This window comes from Somniosus microcephalus, chromosome 9 (assembly GCF_052327205.1).
Source record: "Somniosus microcephalus isolate GS21.2 chromosome 9, FLI_Smic_1.0, whole genome shotgun sequence".
NCBI lineage: Eukaryota > Metazoa > Chordata > Chondrichthyes > Squaliformes > Somniosidae > Somniosus > Somniosus microcephalus.
Window position 1 is genome coordinate 250,270,463 of NC_140995.1, and position 16,790 is coordinate 250,287,252.

Sequence of the window (16,790 nt, forward strand, 5' to 3'; positions counted from 1 at the left end):
GGTCCATGAATTGTGAGTCTATATATTGAGGCCCATGAATTGTGAGTCTATATATTGAGGTCCGTGAATTGTGAGTCTATATATTGAGGCCCCTGAATTGTGAGTCTATATATTGAGGCCCATGAATTGTGAGTCTATATATTGAGGCCCGTGAATTGTGAGTCTATATATTGAGGCCCATGAATTGTGAGTCTATATATTGAGGCCCATGAATTGTGAGTCTATATATTGAGGTCCATGAATTGTGAGTCTATATATTGAGGTCCATGAATTGTGAGTCTATATATTGAGGTGCTTGAATTGTGAGTCTATATATTGAGGCCCGTGAATTGTGAGTCTATATATTGAGGCCCGTGAATTGTGTGTCTATATATTGAGGCCCATGAATTGTGAGTCTATATATTGAGGCCCGTGAATTGTGAGTCTATATATTGAGGCCCGTGAATTGTGTGTCTATATATTGAGGCCCATGAATTGTGAGTCTATATATTGAGGCCCATGAATTGTGAGTCTATATATTGAGGCCCGTGAATTGTGAGTCTATATATTGAGGCCAATGAATTGTGAGTCTATATATTGAGGCCCATGAATTGTGAGTCTATATATTGAGGCCCATGAATTGTGAGTCTATATATTGAGGCCCGTGAATTGTGAGTCTATATATTGAGGCCAATGAATTGTGTGTCTATATATTGAGGCCCATGAATTGTGAGTCTATATATTGAGGTCCATGAATTGTGAGTCTATATATTGAGGCCCATGAATTGTGAGTCTATATATTGAGGCCAATGAATTGTGAGTCTATATATTGAGGCCCATGAATTGTGAGTCTATATATTGAGGTCCATGAATTGTGAGTCTATATATTGAGGCCCATGAATTGTGAGTCTATATATTGAGGCCCATGAATTGTGAGTCTATATATTGAGGCCAATGAATTGTGAGTCTATATATTGAGGCCCATGAATTGTGAGTCTATATATTGAGGCCCATGAATTGTGAGTCTATATATTGAGGCCCCTGAATTCTGAGTCTATATATTGAGGCCAATGAATTGTGAGTCTATATATTGAGGTTCATGAATTGTGAGTCTATATATTGAGGCCCATGAATTGTGAGTCTATATATTGAGGTTCATGAATTGTGAGTCTATATATTGAGGCACATGAATTGTGAGTCTATATATTGTGGTCCATGAATTGTGAGTCTATATATTGAGGCCCATGAATTGTGAGTCTATATATTGAGGCCCATGAATTGTGAGTCTATATATTGAGGCCCATGAATTGTGAGTCTATATATTGAGGCCCATGAATTGTGAGTCTATATATTGAGGCCCATGAATTCTGAGTCTATATATTGAGGCCCATGAATTGTGAGTCTATATATTGTGGTCCATGAATTGTGAGTCTATATATTGAGGTCCATGAATTGTGAGTCTATATATTGTGGTCCATGAATTGTGAGTCTATATATTGAGGCCCATGAATTGTGAGTCTATATATTGAGGCCCATGAATTGTGAGTCTATATATTGAGGCCCATGAATTGTGAGTCTATATATTGAGGCCCATGAATTGTGAGTCTATATATTGAGGCCCATGAATTGTGAGTCTATATATTGAGGCCCATGAATTGTGAGTCTATATATTGAGGCCCATGAATTCAGAGTCTATATATTGAGGTCCATGAATTCTGAGTCTATATATTGAGGTCCATGAATTGTGAGTCTATATATTGTGGTCCATGAATTGTGAGTCTATATATTGTGGTCCATGAATTGTGAGTCTATATATTGTGGTCCATGAATTGTGAGTCTATATATTGAGGCCCATGAATTCTGAGTCTATATATTGAGGCCCATGAATTGTGAGTCTATATATTGAGGCCCATGAATTGTGAGTCTATATATTGAGGCCCATGAATTGTGAGTCTATATATTGAGGCCCATGAATTGTGAGTCTATATATTGAGGCCCATGAATTGTGAGTCTATATATTGAGGCCCATGAATTGTGAATCTATATATTGAGGCACATGAATTGTAAATCTATATATTGAGGCCCATGAATTGTGAGTCTCTGTATTGAGGCCCATGAATTGTGAGTCTATATATTGATGTCCATGAATTGTGAGTCTATATATTGAGGCCCATGAATTGTGAGTCTATATATTGAGGCCCATGAATTGTGAGTCTATATATTGAGGCCCATGAATTGTGAGTCTATATATTGAGGTCCATGGATTGTGAGTCTATATATTGAGGCACATGAATTGTGAATCTATATATTGAGGCCCATGAATTGTGCGTCTATATATTGAGGCCCATGAATTGTGCGTCGAAATATTGAGGCCCATGAATTGTGCGTCTATATATTGAGGCCCATGAATTGAGATTATTTTGAGGTCCATGAATTGTGAGTCTATATATTGAGGCCCATGAATTGTGACTCTTTCTATTGAGGTCCATGAATTGTGAGTCTATATATTGAGGTCCATGAATTGTGCATCTATATATTGAGGCCCATGAATTGAGATTATTTTGAGGTCCATGAATTGTGAGTCTATATATTGAGGCCCATGAATTGTGAGTCTATATATTGAGGCCCATGAATTGTGTGTCTATATATTGAGGCCCATGAATTGTGAGTCCATATATGAATGTCCATGAATTGTGAGTCTATATATTGAGGCCCATGAATTGTGTGTCTATATATTGAGGCCCATGAATTGTGAGTCTATATATTGAGGCCCGTGAATTGTGAGTCTATATATTGAGGCCCGTGAATTGTGTGTCTATATATTGAGGCCCATGAATTGTGAGTCTATATATTGAGGCCCGTGAATTGTGAGTCTATATATTGAGGCCAATGAATTGTGAGTCTATATATTGAGGCCCATGAATTGTGAGTCTATATATTGAGGTCCATGAATTGTGAGTCTATATATTGAGGCCCGTGAATTGTGAGTCTATATATTGAGGTCCGTGAATTGTGAGTCTATATATTGAGGTTCATGAATTGTGAGTCTATATATTGAGGCCCATGAATTGTGAGTCTATATATTGAGGCCCGTGAATTGTGAGTCTATATATTGAGGCCCGTGAATTGTGAGTCTATATATTGAGGCCCGTGAATTGTGAGTCTATATATTGAGGCCAATGAATTGTGAGTCTATATATTGAGGCCCGTGAATTGTGAGTCTATATATTGAGGCCCATGAATTGTGAGTCTATATATTGAGGCCAATGAATTGTGAGTCTATATATTGAGGTCCATGAATTGTGAGTCTATATATTGAGGTCCGTGAATTGTGAGTCTATATATTGAGGCCTGATAGGGTAACCTGTAGGTTTGGATAACCTTTTCATGTGTATAATAGTTGCGTTAGAAGCCATGCTATTAAAATGCTACTGTAACTGCAAGGCATGATGGGATGCTTGACCAAAATCAGACCAAAGTGTCGTGTCAGCATTTAACAGCAGCAGTCGTTAAAATAAAGTTTCTTCACGAAACCTTGAATCAGGAAGAATGATCAAAGATAATGGTAACTGGAGGCCGGATAAGATAAACAAAACTGCAGCAAGGCAGAAGTAGTGTCCTTGGGTCCAGGACAGTTGAGATGGTGGGTAGCATCTGCCAAAGCCTACGTAACCGGTAATTAACGGTTGATTATGTATAAATAAACTGCCACGGCCCTTGTAAATGTGAGAGACTTCGGTGCGCTGAAGGCTCTCCCCTGCACACTTAGACTAAAGTTTCTCTCGTGTCACAGCCTACCCATGACTCTGAGTGGTTTCTTTCCACAACAAGGCCCATGAATTGTGAGTCTCTGTATTGTGGTCCATGAATTGTGAGTCTATATATTGAGGCCCATGAATTGTGTGTCTATATATTGAGGCCCATGAATTGTGAGTCTATATATTGTGGTCCATGAATTGTGTGTCTATATATTGAGGCCCATGAATTGTGTGTCTATATATTGAGGTCCATGAATTGTGAGTCTATATATTGAGGCACATGAATTGTGAGTCTATATATTGAGGTCCATGAATTGTGAATCTATATATTGAGGCACATGAATTGTAAATCTATATATTGAGGCCCATGAATTGTGAGTCTATATATTGAGGCCCATGAATTGTGAGTCTATATATTGTGGTCCATGAATTGTGAATCTATATATTGAGGCACATGAATTGTAAATCTATATATTGAGGCACATGAATTGTAAATCTATATATTGAGGCACATGAATTGTGAATCTATATATTGTGGTCCATGAATTGTGAATCTATATATTGAGGCACATGAATTGTGAGTCTATATATTGAGGCCCATGAATTGTGAATCTATATATTGAGGCACATGAATTGTAAATCTATATATTGAGGCACATGAATTGTGAGTCTATATATTGAGGCCCATGAATTGTGTGTCTATATATTGTGGTCCATGAATTGTGAGTCTATATATTGAGGCCCATGAATTGTGAGTCTATATATTGAGGCCCATGAATTGTGAGTCTATATATTGAGGCCCATGAATTGTGAGTCTATATATTGAGGTCCATGAATTGTGAGTCTATATATTGAGGTCCGTGAATTGTGTGTCTATATATTGAGGTCCATGAATTGTGTGTCTATATATTGAGGTCCATGAATTGTGTGTCTATATATTGAGGTCCATGAATTGTGTGTCTATATATTGAGGTCCGTGAATTGTGTGTCTATATATTGAGGCCCATGAATTGTGAGTCTATATATTGAGGTCCATGAATTGTGAGTCTATATATTGAGGTCCATGAATTGTGAGTCTATATATTGAGGCCCATGAATTGTGAGTCTATATATTGAGGTCCGTGAATTGTGAGTCTATATATTGAGGCCCCTGAATTGTGAGTCTATATATTGAGGCCCATGAATTGTGAGTCTATATATTGAGGCCCGTGAATTGTGAGTCTATATATTGAGGCCCATGAATTGTGAGTCTATATATTGAGGCCCATGAATTGTGAGTCTATATATTGAGGTCCATGAATTGTGAGTCTATATATTGAGGTCCATGAATTGTGAGTCTATATATTGAGGTGCATGAATTGTGAGTCTATATATTGAGGCCCGTGAATTGTGAGTCTATATATTGAGGCCAATGAATTGTGAGTCTATATATTGAGGCCCATGAATTGTGAGTCTATATATTGAGGTCCATGAATTGTGAGTCTATATATTGAGGCCCATGAATTGTGAGTCTATATATTGAGGCCCATGAATTGTGAGTCTATATATTGAGGCCAATGAATTGTGAGTCTATATATTGAGGCCCATGAATTGTGAGTCTATATATTGAGGCCCATGAATTGTGAGTCTATATATTGAGGCCCCTGAATTCTGAGTCTATATATTGAGGCCAATGAATTGTGAGTCTATATATTGAGGTTCATGAATTGTGAGTCTATATATTGAGGCCCATGAATTGTGAGTCTATATATTGAGGTTCATGAATTGTGAGTCTATATATTGAGGCACATGAATTGTGAGTCTATATATTGAGGTGCATGAATTGTGAGTCTATATATTGAGGCACATGAATTGTAAATCTATATATTGTGGTCCATGAATTGTGAGTCTATATATTGAGGCCCATGAATTGTGAGTCTATATATTGAGGTGCATGAATTGTGAGTCTATATATTGTGGTCCATGAATTGTGAGTCTATATATTGAGGTCCATGAATTGTGAGTCTATATATTGAGGCCCATGAATTGTGAGTCTATATATTGTGGTCCATGAATTGTGAGTCTATATATTGAGGTCCATGAATTGTGAGTCTATATATTGTGGTCCATGAATTGTGAGTCTATATATTGAGGCCCATGAATTCTGAGTCTATATATTGAGGCCCATGAATTGTGAGTCTATATATTGTGGTCCATGAATTGTGAGTCTATATATTGAGGTCCATGAATTGTGAGTCTATATATTGTGGTCCATGAATTGTGAGTCTATATATTGAGGCCCATGAATTGTGAGTCTATATATTGAGGCCCATGAATTGTGAGTCTATATATTGAGGCCCATGAATTGTGAGTCTATATATTGAGGCCCATGAATTGTGAGTCTATATATTGAGGCCCATGAATTGTGAGTCTATATATTGAGGCCCATGAATTCTGAGTCTATATATTGAGGCCCATGAATTGTGAGTCTATATATTGTGGTCCATGAATTGTGAGTCTATATATTGAGGTCCATGAATTGTGAGTCTATATATTGTGGTCCATGAATTGTGAGTCTATATATTGAGGCCCATGAATTCTGAGTCTATATATTGAGGCCCATGAATTGTGAGTCTATATATTGAGGCCCATGAATTGTGAGTCTATATATTGAGGCCCCTGAATTGTGAGTCTATATATTGAGACCCATGAATTGTGAGTCTATATATTGAGGCCCATGAATTGTGAGTCTATATATTGAGGCCCATGAATTGTGAGTCTATATATTGAGGCCCATGAATTGTGAGTCTATATATTGAGGCCCATGAATTGTGAGTCTATATATTGAGGCCCATGAATTGTGAGTCTATATATTAAGGCACATGAATTGTGAATCTATATATTGAGGTCCATGGATTGTGAGTCTATATATTGAGGCCCATGAATTGTCCATCTATATATTGAGGCCCATGAATTGTGCGTCTATATATTGAGGCCCATGAATTGTGCGTCGAAATATTGAGGCCCATGAATTGTGCGTCTATATATTGAGGCCCATGAATTGAGATTATTTTGAGGTCCATGAATTGTGAGTCTATATATTGAGGCCCATGAATTGTGAGTCTATATATTGAGGCCCATGAATTGTGTGTCTATATATTGAGGCCCATGAATTGTGAGTCCATATATGAATGTCCATGAATTGTGAGTCTATATATTGAGGCCCATGAATTGTGAGTCTATATATTGAGGTCCATGAATTGTGAGTCTATATATTGAGGCCCATGAATTGTGAGTCTATATATTGAGGCCCATGAATTGTGAGTCTATATATTGAGGCCCATGAATTGTGAGTCTATATATTGAGGCCCATGAATTGTGAGTCTATATATTAAGGCACATGAATTGTGAATCTATATATTGAGGTCCATGGATTGTGAGTCTATATATTGAGGCCCATGAATTGTCCATCTATATATTGAGGTCCATGAATTGAAAGTCTGTATATCGAGGTCCATGAATTGTGAATCTATATATTGAGGTGCATGAATTGTGTGTCTATATATTGAGGCCCATGAATTGAGAATCTATATATTGAGGCCCATTATTTGTGAGTCTGTATATTGAGGCCCATGAATTGTGAGATTATTTTGAGGTCCATGAATTGTGAGTCTGTATATTGAGGCCCATGAATTGTGAGTCTGTATATTGAGGCCCATGAATTGTGTGTCTGTGGCGGAACCACCAGAAGATTACGGACAATTGTATATAATTCCTTTTACAGCAATGTAGTACAGCTGGGGGCTGCACCTTTAATGTATCTGTTAACTGTACTGGGGCTTCTTTCCTGTACTCCACGTGATGACGTCATGCCGTCCGTCACGTGATCTCTCAACGGCGGGAAGAACGTGATGACGTCAGAGCTCGGAACCTTCTAGCAGCGGAGCTCGGAACCTTCTCGCAGTTTCCAGAGAGGCTTTCAAGCAGACCAGACCTATTTGCATTGTATCCCACAGTTTCCTGTACAGCTTCGTTTGTTCATTAAATTTTATTGTTTTTGATTTTCTGAGTCGATCTCAATTCTTCGGCTAGGAGCCCCAGTTCCTACAAGTCTATATATTGAGGTCCATGAATTGTGTGTCTATATATTGATGTCCATGAATTGTGAGTCTATATATTGAGGCCCATGAATTGTGAATCTATATATTGAGGTGCATGAATTGTGAGTCTATATATTGAGGCCCATGAATTGTGTGTCTATATATTGAGGTCCATGAATTGTGAGTCTATATATTGAGGCCCATGAATTGTGAGTCGATATATTGAGGCCCATGAATTGTGTATCTATATATTGAGGCCCATGAATTGTGTATCTATATATTGAGGCCCATGAATTGTGAGTCTATATATTGAGGCCCATGAATTGTGAGTCTATATATTGATGTCCATGAATTGTGAGTCTATATATTGTGGTCCATGAATTGTGTATCTATATATTGAGGTCCATGAATTGTGAGTCTATACGTTGAGGCCCATGAATTGAGTCTATATATTGTGGTCCATAAATTGTGAGTCTATATATTGAGGCCCATGAATTGTGAGTCTATATATTGAGGCCCATGAATTTTGAATCTATATAGTGAGGCCCGTGAATTGTGTGTCTATATATTGATGCCCATGAATTGAGAATTTATATATTGAGGTCCATGAATTGTGAGTTTTTGTGTGAATGTCCATGAATTGTCTGTCTATATATTGAGGTCCATGAGTTGTGTGTCTATATATTGAGGCCCATGAATTGTGTGTCTGTGGCGGAACCACCAGAGGATTACGGACAATTGTATATAATTCCTTTTACAGCAATGTAGTACAGCTGGGGGCTGCACCTTTAATGTATCTGTTAACTGTACTGGGGCTTCTTTCCTGTACTCCGCGTGATGACGTCATGCCGTCCGTCACGTGATCTCTAAACGGCGGGAAGAACGTGATGACGTCATGACGTCAGAGCTCGGAACCTTCTAGCAGCGGAGCTCGGAACCTTCTAGTAGTTGAGCTCGGAACCTTCTAGCAGTTTCCAGAGAGGCTTTCAAGCAGACCAGACCTATTTGCATTGTATCCCACAGTTTCCTGTACAGCTTCGTTTGTTCATTAAATTTTATTGTTTTTGATTTTCTGAGTCGATCTCAATTCTTCGGCTAAGAGCCCCAGTTCCTCCAAGTCTATATATTGAGGTCCATGAATTGTGTGTCTATATATTGTGGTCCATGAATTGTGAGTCTACATATTGACGCCCATGAATTGTGTGTCTATAAATTGTGGTCCATGAATTGTGTGTATATATTGAGGCCCATGAATTGTGTGTCTATATATTGAGGCCCATGAATTGTGTGTCTATATATTGAGGTCCATGAATTGTGTGTATATATTGAGGTCCATGAATTGGGTGTCTATATATTGAGGCCCATGAATTGTGTGTCTATATATTGAGGCCCATGAATTGTGAGTCTATATATTGAGGCACATGCATTGTGAGTCTATATATTGAGGCCCATGAATTGTGAGTCTATATATTGAGGCCCATGAATTGTGAGTCTATATATTGAGGCACATGCATTGTGAGTCTATATATTGAGGCCCATGAATTGTTAGGCTATATATTGTGGCCCATGAATTGTGAATCTATATATTGAGGTCCTTGAATTGTGAGTCTATATATTGAGGTGCATGAATTTAGAGATTATATTGAGGCCCATGAATTGTGAGTCTATATATTGAGGCCCATGAATTGTGTGTCTATATATTGAGGTCCATGAATTGTGAATCTATATATTGAGGCCCATGAATTGTGAGTCTATATATTGAGCCCCATGAATTGTGAGTCTATATATTGTGGTCCATGAATTGTGAGGCTATATATTGAGGTCCATGAATTGTGTGCCTATATATTGAGGCACATGAATTGTGAGTCGAAATATTGAGGCACATGAATTGTGCATCTATATATTGTGGTCCATGAATTGTGCATCTATATATTGAGGCCCATGAATTGTGAGTCTATATATTGAGGCCCATGAATTGTGTGTCTACATATTGAGGCCCATGAATTGTGAGTCGAAATATTGAGGTCCATGAATTGTGAGTCTATATATTGAGGTCCATGAATTGTGAATCTATAGATTGAGGCCAATGAATTGTCTGTCTGTGTATATTGAGGTCCATGAATTGTGTGTCTATATATTGATGTCCATGAATTGTGAGTCTATATATTGAGGTCCATGAATTGTGTGTCTATACATTGAGGCCCATGAATTGTGAGTCTATATATTGTGGTCCATGAATTGTGTATCTATATATTGAGGTGCATGAATTGTTAATCTATATATTGAGGTCCATAAATTGTGAGTCTATATATTGAGGCCCATGAATTGTGAGTCTATATATTGAGGCCCATGAATTGTGTGTCTATATATTGAGGCCCATGAATTGTGAGTCGAAATATTGAGGTCCATGAATTGTGAATCTATAGATTGAGGCCAATGAATTGTCTGTCTGTATATTAAGGCACATGAATTGTGAATCTATATATTGAGGTCCATGAATTGTGACGCCAAATATTGAGGCCCATGAATTGTGTATCTATATATTGAGGTCCGTGAATTGTGTGTCCATATATTGTGGTCCATGAATTGTGAGTCTATATATTATGGTCCATGAATTGTGAATCTATATATTGAGGTGCATGAATTGTCCGTCTATATATTGAGGCCCATGAATTGTGAGTCTATATATTGAGGTCCATGAATTGTGTGTCTATATATTGTGGTCCATGAATTGTGTGTCTATATATTATGGTCCATGAATTGTGAGTCTATACATTGAGGCCCATGAATTGAGTCTATATATTGAGGTCCATGAATTGTGTGTCTATACATTGATGTCCATGAATTGTGTGTCTATATATTGAGGCACATGAATTGTGAGTCTATATATTAAGGCACATGAATTGTGCATCTATATATTGAGGTCCATGAATTGTGAGTCTATATATTGAGGCCCATGAGTTGTGTGTCTATATATCGAGGTCCATGAATTGTGAGTCTATATATTGAGGCCCATGAATTGTGAGTCTATATATTAAGGCCCATGAACTGTGAGATTATTTTGAGGCCCATGAATTGTGTGTCTGTGGCGGAACCACCAGAGGATTACGGACAATTGTATATAATTCCTTTTACAGCAATGTAGTACAGCTGGGGGCTGCACCTTTAATGTATCTGTTAACTGTACTGGGGCTTCTTTCCTGTACTCCACGTGATGACGTCATGCCGTCCGTCACGTGATCTCAACGGCGGGAAGAACGTGATGACGTCATGACGTCAGAGCTCGGAACCTTCTAGCAGCGGAGCTCGGAACCTTCTAGCAGTTGAGCTCGGAACCTCCTAGCAGTTTCCAGAGAGGCTTTCAAGCAGACCAGACCTATTTGCATTGTATCCTACAGTTTCCTGTACAGATTCGTTTGTTCATTAAATGTTATTGTTTTTGATTTTCTGAGTCGATCTCAATTCTTCGGCTAGGAGCCCCAGTTCCTCCGAGTCTATATATTGAGGCCCATGAATTGTGAGTCTATATATTGAGGTCCATGAATTGTGTGTCTATATATTGAGGTCCATGAATTGTGTGTTTATGTATTGAGGCCCATGAATTGTGTGTCTATATATTGAGGTCCCTGAATTGTGAGATTATATTGAGGCCCATGAATTGTGAGTCTATATATTGAGGTCCATGAATTGTGAGTCTATATATTGAGGTCCATGAATTGTGAGTCTATATATTGAGGCCCATGAATTGTGTGTCTATATATTGAGGTGCATGAATTGTGAATCTATATATTGAGGTTCATGAATTGTGTGTCTATATATTGAGGCCCATGAATTGTGTGTCTATATATTGAGGCCCATGAATTGTGTGTCTATATATTGAGGCCCATGAATTGTGTGTCTATATATTGAGGCCCATGAATTGTGAATCTATATATTGAGGCCCATGAATTGTGTGTCTATATATTGAGGCCCATGAATTGAGTGAAATGGGAATGGGTTTGTGTACGTTGAGATTGTGTACATTGGGAGTGAATAGGACCTGGTTTGATCCACTGGGATTGTGTACAGTGGGAATAATTGGGAAAGGGTTAGGTTGATTGGGATTGTGTACAGTGAGAGTGAATGGGAAGGGGTTTGGTCCACTGGGATTGTGTACAGTGGGAGTGAATGGGAAGGGGTTTGGTCCATTGGGATTGTGTACAGTGGGAGTGAATGGGAAGGGGTTTGGTCCACTGGGATTGTGTACAGTGGGAGTGAATGGGAAGGGGTTTGATCCACTGGGATTGTGTACAGTGGGAGTGAATGGGAAGGGGTTTGGTCCATTGGGATTGTGTACAGTGAGAGTGAATGGGAAGGGGTTTGATCGACTGGGATTGTGTACAGTGGGAGTGAATGGGAAGGGGTTTGGTCCATTGGGATTGTGTACAGTGGGAGTGAATGGGAAGGGGTTTGGTCCATTGGGATTGTGTACAGTGGGAGTGAATGGGAAGGGGTTTGGTCCACTGGGATTGTGTACAGTGGGAGTGAATGGGAAGGGGTTTGATCCACTGGGATTGTCTGCTCCGATGATGCCACCTTCCACACCAGCGCTTCCAATATGTCTACCTCTTTTCTCAACCGAGGATTCCCTGCACCGTGGTTGGCAGGCCCCTCGACCGCCTCCATTCCATTTCCGGCACTTCTGCTCTCATCCCTTCCCCTCCTCCCAGAACCACGATAGGGTTCCCCATTTCCTCACCTTCCATCCCACCAGCCTCCACATTCAATGATCATTCTCTGCTATTTCCACCACCTCCAGTGTGACCCCATCACCAAATACATCTTTCCCCTCCCCTTTCAGCATTCCGCAGGGACCGCTCCCTCCGCGACACCCTGGTCCACTCCTCTATCACCCTAACAGCCCTGCTCCTTCCCCCGGCACCTTCCCGTGCAAGCGCAGGAGATGCAACCCCTCCCCCCTTCCCACTGTCCAGGGCCCCAAACACCCCTTCCAGGTGAAACAGCGATTTACTTGTACTTCTCGCAATCTAGTATACTGTATTCGCTGCTCACAATGTGGTCTCCTCTACATTGGGGAGACCAAGCACAGATTGGGTGACCGCTTTGCGGAACACCTCCGTTCAGTCCGTAAGGGTGACCCCGAGCTTCCGGTCGCCTGTCACTTTAATTCTCTGCTCCACTCCCACTCGGACCTCACCGTCCTCGGCCTCTTACATTGTTCCACGGAAGCTCAGCGGAAGCTCGAGGAACAGCACCTCATCTTTCGATTAAGCACTTTACAGCCTTCTGGACTCAACATCGAGTTCAACAATTTCAGACCATAACCTCGGCCCCTATTTTTTCAAATGGCAACTGTTGCTGATGATTCTGATATTCCCATTTACCTCCTCTCGGCCCATCTTTTGTTTCTTCACTTGTCCCATTACCAACTCTTTGTGCCTTGCCCCATCCTCCCTTTTGTCGTTTAATCTCTCCTGCCTTCCACCCGATCACAGACCTTCGCTTTTGTTCTTTCCTCTTCTCCCCTCCCCCCTTTCCCTGCCCCCTACACTTGCTTAAAACCTGCTCCACCTCCAGCTTTTTCCAGTTCTGACGAAGGGTCATCGACCTGAAATGTTAACTCTGTTTCTCTCTCTACAGATGCTGCCTGACCTGCTGAGTATTTCCAGCATTTTCTGTTTTTATTTCAGATTTCCAGCATTCTCAGTGTTTGCTGTGTTGGTAAACCCAGAGGCCCGGAGTAATATTCCAAGGAAAAGGAATGTAAGGATGTGTTGACAGGGTGAGATGAAGTAACTGGAGTGGGAGGAAGAGGCTGGAGTGGAGCATCACCACCAGTTGGGCTGAATGGCCTGTTCCTGTCCTGCAAATTCTATGTAATACTACGAAATAATCCAGAGAAGCTGAGTTCAGATCCCACCCGGGCAGTTTGAGAATTTGAATTCAGTTCACAAAATCTGTTAATAAAAAGTGACCACGAAGCTGTCGGATTCTCATAAAAACCCAACGGGTTCACGAATGTCCTTTAGGGAAGGAACCTGCCGCCCTTACCCGGTCTGGGCCTACATGTGACTCCAGTCCCACACCACTGTGGCTGACTGTGAACTGCCCTCTGACCCCAGCGAGACACTTTGTTTTATCAAACATGGGCAATGAGGGATGGGCAATAACTGCCGGCCTTGCCAGTGACGCCCACAGTAAGGGAGCAAGCAGAAACATAGCAGATAGGAGCAGGAGTAGGCCATTCGGCCCCTCGAGCTTGCTCCGCCATTCAATGAGATCATGGCTGATCATCCAAATTCAGTACCCTGTCCCTGCTTTCTCCCCATATCCCTTGATCCCTTTAGCCTTAAGAAATATATCCAACTCCTTCTTGAATATATTGAATGAATTGGCATAAACTGCCTTCTGTGGTAGAGAATTCCACAGGTTCACCACTCTCTGGGTGAAGAAATTCCTCCTCATTTCTGTCCTAAATGGCTTACCCCTTATCCTTAGACTGTGACCCCTGGTTCTGGACTCCCCGACCAACGGGAACATCCTTTCTGCATCTAGTCTGTCCAGTCCTGTCAGAATTTTATAAGTTTTAATGAGATCCCCTCTCAATCTTCTAAACTCCAGCGAGTACAAGCCCAATCGACCCAATCTCTCCTCATACGTCATTCCTGCCATCCCAGGTATCAGCCTGGTGAATCTTCGCTGAACTCCTTCCATGGCAAGAACATCCTTCCTCGGATAAGGCGACCAAAACTGCACACAATACTCAAGGTGCGGTCTCACCAAGGTCCTGTACAACTGCAGCAAGACATCCTTGTTCCTGTACTCGAACCCTCGCGCTACGAAGGCCAACATACCATTTGCCTTCTTCACCGCCTGCTGCACCTGCATGCTTACCTTGAGCGACTGGTGCACAAGGACACCCAGGTCTCGTTGCACTTCCCCTTCTCCCAATCTATTGCCATTCAGATAATAATCTGCCTTCCTGTTTTTGACACCAAAGTGGAAAACCTCGCATTTATCCACGTTATATTGCATCTGCCATGCTTCTGCCCAATCACCCAACCTGTCCAAATCATACTGGAGTTTCTCGGCATCCTCCTCACAGCACACACGCCCACCCAGCTTTGTGTCGTCTGCAAATTTGGAGATATTCCATCTAGTTCCCTTGTCTAGATCATTAATATATATTGTGAATAGCTGTAGTAATGAGATAAATGCTCAGTGAATCTGTTTTTGGTGATGTTGGTTGAGGGACACTGGCGAGAAACTCGCTGCTTGTCCTGTAATGGTGCCATGGGACCTTTTACACCACCTGAACCACTGTTCTTGGTTTAGCATCTCGTCCGAAAGACGGCTCCTCTGACAGTGCTCGAGGCCCGGAGTGGGGCTTGAACCAACAACCAGCTGACTCTGGGTGCCTCTGAGCCCACTGAACCCAGCTGACAATTTGAAGGTGGGTAGGGTTCGAATCCCAGTGATCTAATGGAGCCGGGTCCTTTTCCTGTTCTGCAGGTAAATGGAGCTGTTTGGATGGAAGCTGTGTGACTCCTCACTGGCTGGCCAATGCAGTGCCTAGCAGCTGTTCCACGGGACGAGACAAACATGAGCGGGGGAGGCGAGCAGCTCGACATCCTGCCCGTGGCCTTTGTTGTCAAAGACCGCTGGAAAGTGGTGAGTGGCACCTGGTTTACTCACCCACATCTCCACCCACCACCCCTCTACACCCTACCTTGGGCAACCTACCCCCTCCCACTGCCCCTGTACACCCTACCTTGGGCTCTATACCCTCCCACTGCCCCTGTACACCCTACCATGGACACTATACCCTCCCACTGCCCCTATACACCCTACCATGGGCTCTATACCCTCCCACTGCCCCTGTACACCCTACCATGGGCTCTATACCCTCCCACTGCCCCTGTACACCCTACCTTGGGCTCTATACCCTCCCACTGCCCCTGTACACCCTACCATGGGCTCTATACCCTCCCACTGCCCCTGTACACCCTACCTTGGGCTCTATACCCTCCCACTGCCCCTGTACACCCTACCATGGGCTCTATACCCTCCCACTGCCCCTCTACACCCTACCTTGGGCTCTATACCCTCCCACTGCCCCTGTACACCCTACCATGGACACTATACCCTCCCACTGCCCCTATACACCCTACCATGGGCTCTATACCCTCCCACTGCCCCTGTACACCCTACCATGGACACTATACCCTCCCACTGCCCCTCTACACCCTACCATGGACTCTATACCCCCTACCACTGCCCCTATACACCCTACCATGGGCTCTATACCCTCCCACTGCCCCTATACACCCTACCTTGGGCTCTATACCCTCCCACTGCCCCTGTACACCCTACCATGGACACTATACCCTCCCACTGCCCCTATACACCCTACCATGGACTCTATACCCTCCCACTGCCCCTATACACCCTACCTTGGGCTCTATACCCTCCCACTGCCCCTGTACACCCTACCTTGGACACTATACCCTCCCACTGCCCCTATACACCCTACCATGGGCTCTATACCCTCCCACTGCCCCTCTACACCCTACCATGGGCTCTATACCCCCTCCCACTGCCCCTGTACACCCTACCTTGGGCTCTATACCCTCCCACTGCCCCTGTACACCCTACCATGGACACTATACCCTCCCACTGCCCCTATACACCCTACCATGGGCTCTATACCCTCCCACTGCCCCTCTACACCCTACCATGGGCTCTATACCCCCTACCACTGCCCCTGTACACCCTACCTTGGGCTCTATACCCTCCCACTGCCCCTGTACACCCTACCATGGACACTATACCCTCCCACTGCCCCTATACACCCTACCATGGGCTCTATACCCTCCCACTGCCCCTATACACCCTACCATGGGCTCTATACCCTCCCACTGCCCCTATACACCCTACCATGGGCTCTATACCCTCCCACTGCCCCTGTGCACCC

The 16,790-nt window shown here is 42.2% G+C and overlaps 1 protein-coding gene across 1 annotated transcript in view; it reads left to right on the forward strand.

Annotated features, from left to right (window-relative positions):
- The window catches only part of LOC147113213 (tau-tubulin kinase 1-like), a 110,907-nt gene that overhangs the window by 17,230 nt on the left and 76,887 nt on the right, over window positions 1-16,790 (forward strand). Inside the window, exon 2 of the mRNA XM_085998258.1 lies at window positions 15,329-15,487. Coding sequence (XP_085854384.1) covers window positions 15,380-15,487 — 108 coding nt within the window. The 5' untranslated portion in view covers window positions 15,329-15,379. The remainder of the gene's footprint in view (window positions 1-15,328; window positions 15,488-16,790) is intronic.